We start from the raw sequence: 12,580 nt of genomic DNA, 5'->3' as shown, positions 1-12,580 counted from the left end.
ACTCTAATTACACACGTTGAAAATGCATGTGTGAATACTTTCATAGGTGCTGATGTGTCTTTTTCAAATACATTTAAGAAACAAAAAATATTGGCAGCATAAGACACAAATGCAGAATCATAGAATCATGAAATAATCTAGGCTTGAACAAAGCAAAGGTGTATCCTTATAGTTTTAGAAAAGCGAGATTATCACATCCAGGTTTTTGTTAGTGTGCGTTTTCCTGGAAAAAAATATTAGTCTAACATCATGAATACTGTGGAGTTAAGGACTAAAACCTCAGGAACTCTCCTATTACAAGGCTATGGACTCATATTCACTTTTAGCTCATCTTCGCTGATGCCTTATATCTTTTCAGTTCTTTGCTTCATGAGACAATTTCAACTAAAGCCAAATACAAGCCCAAGTCAGCTTGCTGATAACTTAGTTCTCAGGTGACCAGCTTGGAAACATGAGGTCTCAACCCTCATAGACAAAAAAAGGAATTAAACCACAACCTCCTCTTTTCTACCACACACACATGCAGTTAGACAAGCAATGGGCAGCAGCAGCACTATCTTGAACTATTTTCAGAAAAAAGATTCAGAGCTGCTCTTTTGTTTTCAGTCAGCCAGCTGAGATTCTTACTTCCTGAAAGAAAATCACCAAGTTGTCTCAATGAATACTGAGATATGTGTCACTAAGTCAGGGGCTAAGCTGGACTTAAGACACCAGTAACCGAAAATCCTCTTCCAAAGCACCTAGCTTCTTCATGCAACTCCAGATCCCAGTGATATTTCACTGCATGATATAAACCTATTAGCCTGGGCCACCTCTAATCCATGAAGCATTCAATTTTGTGCTTTAAATACCCATTCTTTTTCTACTCTGCCTTCTTTACCCTGCCAGTAGCAACCTGACAGCCACAGAACTAAGAAAGAAAGAAAAAGATGAAACTACTTTTCATCTACTTTTCAGTGAATTGTAGGAAAGTAGACTGGTAAGATCTATATTAATTTCCTTCACTGGTCTATCCAAAAATCTCATCAATATGCCATTGCAACTGGGACAGGTAATTTTGTATGACTGGAATTGTAAATACTAACTTAAAAATTATCAGTTTCTTAAGATAGGCTGAAAAGATGAACGGAGAACAAAATCGGCACCAGTAAACAATTTTTAGGTGGCAAGTAAGATAAAATGAAAGGGCATTTTTTGGAATACGATCACTGGGTGCAAGGGACTTCTAATGCAGCAGCAGTCAGAAATCCCACTGTCAGAAAGGGCAACTTCACATCTGTTGCATTGGACAGACAAGACTTAATTTGGGTTAAAAAGAGTCAAGAGAGTCAAGCCAAACTTGGAATCACAGATACACAGGCAAAAGAGATGGACAGATCAACACAAGCTAAGCTTACCATACTGGCTAACATTCAGTGACTGGCAAGGTTTAACAGTAGAGTTACCTTACCTCAGTAAAGATGGAGCTCCACTGATACTAACAGAGATAAGAAACTAACTGTTTGACACATAGTGAAGTTGAAATTCTTAGCCAAAGCACTAAGAATATACTCATTAAGCTTGTAATGCAGCCACAATGTAAACACAGATAATACACTTGCTCAACAAGGTAACTGACACTTAATTAGATGACTGTTCATTAAACCTCCAATTCTGTTTTAACTGATCCTACTGAAAAGCTGTGTTCTTGTTAACGCTTTTCCAATTAACTAGCAATTTGTTGTGAATGTATTAACAATGCTATTTTTTACCTTTGTTCAAAAGACGAAAAGAAAAGCATCTGGAATTCTGTAGTGATGAAGCACCGCTTCAGGGGAAAGCTCTAACTAACAGGGTAAAAACAGCAATGCTTACCTGGGGACCAGTTTCAGACAGATACAAAGATGACACTGATGAGAAGATAATTCGGTTCCTTGTACAGCTTCAGATCTGGCCTGAAGCTAGGAAACAATACCCTTGAGCAACAGAGCAGTAATGGATAGGGATGAGATTCCCCATTGTTGCACAGCAACACAAAAAGCTCACTTCAAAGGGAAATAAGTTTAAGCAGACTGAAAGCCATCTTCGTGTCTTCACAGTCCTGTATCAGTACTGCAGCTGGTTCAACTCTGGCTGACTGATCCTTTGAAGGACTGCCTGCTTTTATCAGAATTTGTTCTATTCCATGCAGTCAGAGTTCTGCTATATCTATACTTCAAGTTATCTAGTCTTAAAAAAAACCCAAACCACTGCAGTCATCAAAACATAACAATGTAATGATTAATGTATTGCTAAAACCAATATCACAAAGCAAAACAAAAAACAAATGCACAACAAACTAGTTTGAAGTTCAGTTAACAGTTAAATTCAGAGGTTTATAAAAGGATTTTTCCTTGTACATATCTTACACATCTTTTCCTAGTCCCCCTGAATAAAAAAAAAACTGGTATCATTTGGAACTAGCAGTCAGCACTTGTGAAGAAGGAAGTGAAAAGAGACTTGAAATTCAGACAGAAATATGAACTGTGATATTTGCAACCTTATGAGTTGCACAGCAACTACATTAATGATTTTTAATTTATCAGTGGGATTTAACAGAAATTTCCATTCTTCATTTAGTACTTCTCATACGGTAAGACTGATACAAAAAAAGCTCTCGAACAGAGAAGGATTTCTTCAAATTCTTCAAATGAAGAAAAAACAGCCAACGTTAGTCTATGTTAAAAGAATTCAAGACAACACCAAACATTTTAAAAAACAAACAAACAAAACCACAACTGAAAAGTTTATTTGAGGAGTAAATGTTTCTAATCCTAAAGTGACTGCAGCAGCTAATGCAAGGAATTGACATGCTGAGCCTACATTAGCATAAAGTGTTCCCAAGAAAACACATCATTAGAGCATTATGTCATTAGAGCATATAAAGTGTTCCCAAGAAAACACGTCATTAGAGCATTATGTCATTAGAGCATATGTCTTTAGACAGAATACTTTCTGTTCTACCATACTGCCCCTTAACTCTACCTTCATACGTCAAATCATGCCTATTATATCAAGCCTATGGTGTTAAATGCTTTATATTGTTCTGGAAAGACCCTTAATAGGAAAGATCTGAAGCAATTAGCATCTCCCCTATGAGGAAAGGCTGAGTGAACTGTGAATTAATGTTTTTACTAAAAGTATTAATGCAAATGCAATTGAGCAAAGCAGAAAGAAAAATTTCTGAGATTTTCTGTCTCCATAAATTTGGCTTACTTTATGCATCTTTCACTCTTCTATATTACTTCCAGGAAGTGCTCACCTCTTCAATTGCACCTGCTGAAATTCTGTGTCCTGCAACATTGATCACATCATCAGCTCGAGACAGAACATATAAATAGCCATCTTCATCCATATAGCCTGCATCCATAGTATCATAATATCCCTAAACACAACACAATAAAAAAAAAAAAAAAAAACACAAAAAAACAAAACCTCAGAAAATGCTAGTAGGAAGATCCATCTATTTCCCATGAAACCAACAAACAAAACTGATTGTGTCAAATGAAGTTGTTGATGTCTGAAAGATTTAATTCTATGTTATTTTTCACCATTCTTATGTCATCATATGCCTTGCAGCTCTCTTTCCAGGTTTTTGCAGCCTTTATTAAGACAGAAGATGGAATACATAAACCTGAACTTTTTTCACTTGGCCTGCTTTAATCCCTGACAGCCCAGGAAAGAATATTGCCTGAATCTACACAGGAAAACTGGAATTGTTACAACATAACGACAGTTGTCAAACTGACCCTAAAGATACTCCTGTTTGCTGTATTCATCTACACACCATCAACATGCCAGTACAATGTGTCTGCTTGGGTCTCATTTACTTTTATTGAAACCAAATGAACTCCATTCTGGACAGCCTATCTGTACGAGTTGATCAATTTCTATGTGGAAAGGAGGCAAGTCCTTAGATATTTCATCTGATGTGGAGGTATTCAGTGAGGAGCCTCCTATGTATTTAAATGCATTGCAGACAAGTGCATATTCTGGACTGACATTAAATTAGAACGGCTGCATATCAAGAGTAGAAGAATATCTGAAGCTATTCTAGACTAAGGCTGCAAATGTGGCAGTGTTCTTAGACCAAATGACATAAAGCAACTTTTAGGTTTGGAAACTTGATGTTTACTACTTTTGTTTCAGATCTGAAAAAATTCAGTATCCCCAGAAGCTGAAGAACTATGAAGAAATGTTTACCATGAAATGTTCTCAATACTGTAAGAAGCATATCAAAGATCTCCCATTAATATAAGACATAATATATATATATTTTTTTACATTATCCAATTTAGACTTCACGTCATTCAGTGCTGCAAGATTACTAAAAGTTTATATAACTCATTTTGTAATTCTTACTGGAAATTTCTGGAAATATAACTTGTGGAATGCTTCCTGATTTTCCCAAAGTCCTGAGAATGCTCCAGGAGGCAAAGGTAACCTTAAATTGAAAAGATTGGGTAAAATAGTTAGAACATTCAAAAAGTACAGCTTCTGCTCTCCGTTTACAGTCAGATAAACAATCCCTGAGAAGGAATAAGATCAACATATTATTAAAAAAAGTCTTAACATATAAATAGCATAACACTAAACTGTATCTAAGTCAAAACTTATAGATTGCATAAGCAAAATGATGCTTGGTCTAGCAAACACTATATACTATATTATAAATGCTACCAGCATTCAGCTTTCAACATTTCAACAAATTAAGTATCTGTCAGAAACGTGGGCATAGATGCTATGATTCAGACAACTTCATTATAGGTATTTCTCTCTCTAAAGCATACAAACCCATGTATAGTCATGCAAATTATCAGGTATATACATCTTCAGTTTCTGTAAAAAGATATAATTCAACTTTGACCACAATAATCTGAAACAAAATATTTCCCTTCTTTTAGCCGTGCATTATCTCATTGGAGTTATTTGAGGAGTTCTTTGAAGTATATTGTTAAAAAAAAATCCATTTTAAAGCATTCTAAAATGACTGGATATTTTAAGTTTTATTTTCTGTATAAATAGGTACATAAATATATATAAAATATATATATAGAAGTAGTGAAATTCAAAAATTCTGGAATGATTTATTAGCTAAACTTTCAATACATACTATATATCCACTCTTCAGTCAAGGGTAGGGGCATGACAAAAGACAGAACATTTCACATTGCTGTCTGCCAGATGGAGAAGATACAGAAGTCTCAGAAAATGAAGGAGTGGTCATTTTTTTCCTTTAAAGCTTTTATTGGCAGTTCAAGTAAACTGTGTTTAATCCTAATAGATTCCTATTCAGACATACAACATTCACAAATTTTATAAAGCTTAACCCTAGCATTAGCATGATCATGCCAGCAAACTATTTATACAGGTAAAATTCTAAATGCCTTCTAGAAAATGCATATGCCTGCATTCCTAACAAGCAAATCTTTATCCAGAAATATTTTATTTTTCACTCTGATAGTGCCTCTATGACCCCAAAAGGCAACATTCTCCAGCAGTGAAGCACTCCTCAGTACAGCAGAAATACTGATACCCTGACAAGCCTTCTGTGATGTTCAGGTTACAGAACAGGTGCTTCCAGCTCAGTTAGATGCAATTCTAACATTACAACTGTAAAAATATTTTTTGTAAGTTTTACATATTCCTACCTAAGAAAGACACAAATAATATAGACTACACTGAAAAAGCCACATCACATAACAATGATTCAAATTCATGACTTTTACAATCACAGGAATCTTATGTTTAATTCAATTTAAGTAACATAATAGAATATACTACTGTAAGTACTACTATTATCTCTGAGAATTCTGGCTATTTTAAGTCACATTCCCTAACAGTACAGTTAAGGCAAGGCTAAACAAGCCAGATACTTCCCAGTTAGGCACCATGGTTTCAGGAGGGCAGGTTGGCTTCTGCCCATCTAGTAGAAACACACTAGCCTACCTTAAGCATCCTTGCAATACATAAACATGACAGAGTATGTGCCTCAAATAAATAAATAAATAAATAAATAAATAAATAAATAAATAAATAAATAAATAGAAAAGTGATGTTTGTTGAGTTTAAAATAAAAAATCTCTTGTTCACATTCCAAAACATCCATTAGAGAATGATAATTACAACAGTTGTTGCCTGGTTGTTGATATCATAGCAATTCTTAGAAGCTTCAGTCATTGCAAATTTTGAACTTTCAATTTATTTAAGTCTGAAACAGCCCTCTGATAAGAGAGAAATGATAATTCATGTTGACAAAATCCTTAATTTCTCCACAGCTCTACTCTGTGGTTTTCAGTTGGTATTCATTCAACAGAAGAAACAATTTTAATGGTGAAATGAGAAAAAAACATTTTGTTTTCCATAATTACAACCATTCTGAAATCCAAACCAAGAAGTGGAAATATACCACCAAAAATAGAATCCCTGCTCCCATCACCACTGCTTGGTTGGTTTGTATTAAGTAAAACTGCAATGAATAGTGCATCCAGAGTGCATATTGCTGAGAAGCAGGGAAAGTAAAATACAGACTACCACGGGTATCTTTACAGTACAAAATACAGCACAAAACACAAAATCCGAAAATGCTCCTTCATTGCTTTTTATAAAACACTATTTGTAGTTCAGACTGCATTCCATCTCCTATGCAAAACCCAAATGCCATCTTGTATGTGTCCATCTTTCAGGCAAAATAATTCCTCAGCAATGGGCCCATAACACGAGCTTGCATGCTTTTTAAGCATTGCTTCACAGCTCATTTGCTTTTCATACAACATTGGCTGACCTTGCACAGAAGAACCCACCTCTAACTTAGCCCAGAAACAACTGGCTGTGTGTGTCCCATCATTTCAGGATGCCACTTGACTAAACATTGCAAGACTTTTTGTTGGTGGGAAAAGAAAAAAAAATTACTGACAGCACTCAAAAGTTCCTTTAAAGAGAAAAAAAAAAAACAGATTCTGAAAAGTACAAATGGAAGTCAAAACTATTAAAGACACTACCTTGCTGGAAGTTTTTGGAAAAAATACATCCCTTTATTTTATGGTAGACAATGGCAGATACAGGCTGTTCATTACAGCCAGTCAAAGCAACTGTATGCCATTGTCACAAGAATTCAGCCTGTGAATGGAGCTAAGTCATCTTGACTGGCAGCTATATTATTACTCAGCATTTATGTAATGCTGTGTGTAAACGTTACTCTTTCAAAAAAATCCTTGATTCTGTGTTTGAAAACCCTCTCCAATCTTGAAGCTTTTTCAGATACAAGGAGCAACAATACTGGAACACAGGTGGAGAAGGGGTAAAAGAAAAGAGGATCCTGAACATTTATTTACCAGTCTGCATAAAATACTCCCTTAGCTGAAAAGAGTCAGAGATAGTAGTTGGTTTCAGTGTGGATTTAGGACGAAAAAAACCCTACAAGTTAGTGAGCAAAAGGAAGAACATTACAAAAATTATTGAAGTGCCTGGAAAGAGTTAAAAAAAAGTTTGAATGTTGCCCACAGGTATTCAACTCAATTTTGGAGAAATGTTCCCACATTGAAAGTGTAAAAGGAAAAGACAAAGCTGAGAAAAAAAACATGTGGTGAGCTGGAAGAGAGATCTTGGATAAATTATATTCAAGTAAGCTCCATAAGTTAAACTGCAAATTTCTTTCAGCCAAGCTCTCCACCAGTCTCATTCACATCTTTTCTAAAACCCAGTTTCTCAGCCGTCTTTTACAATACAGACATCAGAACCAGGACTGCAAAATAATGCGTTATTTTACTAATGTCACATTAGCCCCTGAATAACAAAGGATCACAATGCCTGCTTTGTCCACTACCACCTACCTTCCTTCAAAGACTTCCGTATCCAGAGATAAATCCACTCTAACACAAGCACCTAATTAGAAAGTTTTTGCTTTCTAGAGTACAGTCCTTCATTTTAAAATATAGCAAACCATTCTTAGGTGTATGGCTGTTAGTTACAAAAATGTACTGAAGGGGTCTTTGTAGGATGACGCTCTTTCTTTACACTTTTTTTACAAGAAACACTTCTCTCTCTGCAGCAGCCTTCCTTGAGGGCAGCCACACAACAGGTCTGGAATACACTCTCTTCCACACTGTCTTTAATTTTCTGCTACTTTAAGTAATAATTAAGTATCTTATATGAAAAAATCAATAGGAAAACTATTTCCAAAATAGTAGAGTATATCAATAAAACAAAACAAAATGATAACCAATGGGGGTATTGCGGAGGTACTGCTTAATAATCTTCAGACACTCCAGCACAGTCATTTATGAGGAAGATAAATGTTCCTCAGTCTGTTAAAATATTTCAATTTGGAGGATTACTACATCCATATAAAGAAACTTCAGAATAATGAGCATCATTTTTTATCATTAGATCAAATTTAATGATAAAAGTATCTGTTCTCTCAGCTAACGTCTTCTCTCTCTCTCTCTCTCTCTCTCTCTCTCTCTCTCTCTCTCTTCATTTAGGATGGAATTTCACTATCTAAAAACACTGCCATTGCTTCCTGTCCTCCTTGTCTTCTTGGAGTGGGGCACAGCACAAGCAAGATGTGTAGCCTTTTCCATGGGCTTATCCCATGCTAGAACACTGAGCTGTTCCCCATCAAGCATTAAAAGGTTCTTCTTCATTTTCTTTAATTTTTATTCTTCTTAGTGTACTGAGACCCAGTGTCCTGTGAAAGATTACATGTTCTTCCTTTCTCTATCCTTTCCTTTAAACTCTTTTGGTTAACACATTTCTATTGTGTATCTTAATGACTGCATTCCTGGCTTCAGGCTGCTTGTTGCTGTAACACACTTCCACAGCCATATTGATTTTTTTAAAATGCATTATGAGAAGTATTAAATGAGTAAGCTTTTTACTGAACATCTAACTGTTTGCTCTGCAAACACTGTATAAAGCTTGAACACAGTGCCACAAACTGTGAAACTGTGAATGGGTTGCCTACTTCTGAACATCTTTTCATTACAGAATAAAATCTTTATGGTATTTGCCTTATTTCTATCCAGCCAACACAAAATCTAAAATTATACAAAGCTGTACATTTACCTATCCTTTACAAAACCTTGTCAATGTTTTACCCTCCTACAGCTTTTGTGTGATTGTATATAGTGGGGTGGATCATCACTAGAATCAGTGCAACCTCTGACAGAACATTATCGTTGTCTTTTCTCTTTCTCCACCAATCCTAAATTCTTGAAAAATCACTTCAGAATTACTGCACAATGCAAGCACAGTGTCTCTCATCTGTGTGAATACGGAACAGAAATTCTTATCTGTTTCTGTGAAGAATGGTGAAGCTGCTTTTTAAAATATGTACTGCAAAAAACTCTGTTGTAGTGGCACAAAACTAACTACACAAACACTAGAGGAAGCGTAAGATGTACAGGCACTCCTGAAAGGATCTAGAGGAAAATTTGCTAATAGACATTACATTCAGGATAGAATCATTTTATGGCAAATGGCTCTTCCAGTTGTGGATGAACATAATGTTAGCTAATGAGACAATGCTGACAACTGTCTCATTAAATAAACATAATGAGTTTATGATCCTCATAATGTAAAAGAGCTTCCCAAGGCACTAGAATTTGAATGGCATTTCTTCATGCTAACATTCCTTACAAACACAGACAACATGGAAAATTCTCACTGCTTATCATAATTGCACGTATGAACATACACAAACACATTTTTTCAGGCGTGTATTAAGTATAGGCAGGTCCAAACAACACAAGCAGCACTGGGCCACTAAATCAGACTGGTCTTAATAAAGGATACAGAACCGTTGCTATCATTTTCACTTCAGAATAAGTTCTAAGTTAACTACCCTTCATGTTCAGAGATTCTAGCTCAAAATGTACATTTAAAATCACTTTATACAAAACCATCTTCATAAGCTGCAGTTGTCTTCATTTTCTCTTCTCCTTTCATCATAAATTTTATGATACTGCATTTGATTACGTTATCCTGGAAGAACTGTGAAGTCAAAATGTTATTGCACTGTCCAGGTAAATTAGCTTCTATGCACATTCTTGTCAGTAAAAAATCTCTCCAAAGGGCACACAGATGATGATTATATGAGGTAAGTATGAGTAAAGAAGGTAATATACCTGGAGCAGGGAGACAGAGTAATAAGAATGATCTTTCTAAACTATTTGACTCTTGCAGGATATATTTTTAAGACTTCACTGCAAGAACAGACATTTTAAATACTATACTTACAAGCACTGCAGGCTTCAGGCAGCCCCCAACGGTCCTTACCAGCAGTTACACTGGGCTAAAAATAACCAAGATCTGCATCATACCACTTTTGCACAGCTTGTGCTGTAGGCACTGTGTGATCATACTCTTCTCCAAGAAATACTGAAGAATATTTTCTCAGCTCATGTATGCTGTAGATAAAGCAAACACTTGTACAAGCCTGTTTCTTTCTAAAGCAGTGAACTGTATTTTGCTGCTGAGTATGTGACAGAGGAATAGCCAAAACTAGCCTGACTCCCCAACTGTCTTCAGGACACATGGGGAGGACCCTGAGGTGAGAAGCAAAACCTTCTAGAAACAAGGATCATCCCCACTGTTCTAAGTGTGAATATTGGTCTGCTGAAGAAATGCAGAAAGGCTTCTTTTGCAGGAGGGCTTTATGAAAATTAACCCTAATATAAAAAAAAAAAAAAGAAAAAAGAAAAAAAAAGTTTTTAATGCTAAACAATAATTCAGCTAGATGCAGCAGAAGATAGAAAATGTGTTGTGATTAACCTAACAACCACAGATTCTTATGATTAAACACTGGAGGAAATTGTCACTTATTAGAATGAAACCTGGAACAAAATATTAACATGCTGCATACCATAATACTCTAAAGCCAACTTCTGTTAACAGACTGGAGGTTCAAATGTTGCAAGTGATAAAACATCCAGAATCGGTCTCCTAGAGCTTCTCAGCACATTGCCTTGTTTTTGTTTATTTATTTTTTTTTTTTAACAGTTAAGTTGAAGAATGAATTTTAGGAGGTCCTACTATCTTGAAAAAGTGTCAGAAAAAACACTGGAACAGAAAGAAGGATGACAATTAACCTACTAAAACTGTTTTCATATCTTTTTTTTTTTAAATAGTGTAATTTCTCCCTTACTCTTCCTCTTATTTCAGAATGGCTATTACAACAAATAAGGATATATAATAGCTACCCTGTACCTACCTTAAATAATACATTGTATAACAAAAGCAAAACAACAAAACAAAAAAAAAAAAGAAGGAAGAAAAATTTCCTCACTACTACCCTATTGATTTGTGTGGCTGCAGCAAAAACCACGCCAAGAAAGACAAAATAAAATAAAAAAATAAAATAAAAAAAAAATCAATCATAAACATATTTTTAATCCCTTAAGAAAAAAAGTTTAAATATGGGGCAGTGTCAGGGAAGATAAATCTCGTCTTCAAGAGTTTGGCAATAGCCCCAACAGGATCTCCTCATGTGGCAATATCCCCTTCTGACAGGCATGTAAATACCAAGTTACAACTCAGAAATGGTATCTACCTGTTTGCAGATGTAATTCAGCTTGTTTAGCAGAGAGCTGCTAAGGATGGAATTCATTTCACTTAGCTTTAGGTAGCTAAGCTCTGTGTCAGCAGAGAAACTTAAGCACATCTGGAAGTTTATTTATTCCATCCTAGTTAAATGCTTGTGACATGTCTTTCTTTTAAAATATCCTTCTGCATCCAATGATTACAAAACCTAAGTTTTATGACGGCAATAGTAAGGCACTAAAGAGACAAGAGCTTCAGAAGATAGCCTTTCACTCTGACCTACTTTAGTGACACTGCAAAGCACAGTTTATTAAAGGCTTGAGCAATTTAAATTATTCATACTCCACAGTGGAATGAATGCACAATCTTATGGGTGTCACAGAAAAATGATGTCTAAATCTAAGTCTGCTGATTCAGGAAAGTGCACTTCAACATACGTCTGTGAGTCCTGGTGGCTAGGCCTAAAGTGCTCAAAGTTAGACAGGGCATAGACTTCCACCTGAAAATCACCTGATTTCCTGAATTCACCTGAAATTCCACCTGAAAAAGCATGACATCTGTGTCATGCAGTACAACAACCTCCTGTGACACTATACCTCAGTCTCCACCCAAGTCTAGTTACATTAGACAGCAATACGTCCGAGCAAACTCTTCAGTTTAGAAACTCAGACTCCCAAGCAAGCACCATGCAGCGAAAAAGCCTGTATATTCAGTGCTGTGCTTCTACAGCATGCTCCAGTGCTTGCAGTATACGTGCATCTCATCTCCAGATCACCTGCCTATTGCCTCAACCCTCACTGAAGTTCTCTCCTTAACCACTCATCAGAATCGGTACACCTGTCTCGCTGTTTTTGGTTTCTGAAAACCTTCAGTTCCCTGAGATTTAATGCTTATCTTTTTACTTCCTTCCATTCATCTAAGCAAGTATGAAGAATGTGAGTCACCACCACTCCCCTTAATTTTACCAGAACAGAAGCTGATTAATGTATTTCTACTGGAAGTTGTATTTGCCGGCAGTTAC

General features: G+C 35.9%; 1 protein-coding gene across 2 annotated transcripts in view; it reads right to left on the bottom strand.

The window, feature by feature from the left end:
* Positions 1 to 12,580, bottom strand: part of ACSS3 (acyl-CoA synthetase short chain family member 3) — an 84,144-nt gene that overhangs the window by 8,587 nt on the left and 62,977 nt on the right. For both annotated transcript variants that reach the window (XM_048934191.1, XM_048934190.1), the window contains exons 12-13: positions 4,381 to 4,462; positions 3,281 to 3,403 (exon numbers count right to left, since the gene is read on the bottom strand). In XM_048934191.1, the coding sequence (XP_048790148.1) occupies positions 3,281 to 3,403; positions 4,381 to 4,462 (205 nt within the window). The remainder of the gene's footprint in view (positions 1 to 3,280; positions 3,404 to 4,380; positions 4,463 to 12,580) is intronic.

Source organism: Lagopus muta, chromosome 1, assembly GCF_023343835.1.
Source record: "Lagopus muta isolate bLagMut1 chromosome 1, bLagMut1 primary, whole genome shotgun sequence".
Taxonomy (NCBI): domain Eukaryota; kingdom Metazoa; phylum Chordata; class Aves; order Galliformes; family Phasianidae; genus Lagopus; species Lagopus muta.
The sequence above is the reverse complement of the archived record's forward strand: the minus strand, read 5'-3'. Positions and strand labels throughout refer to the sequence as shown.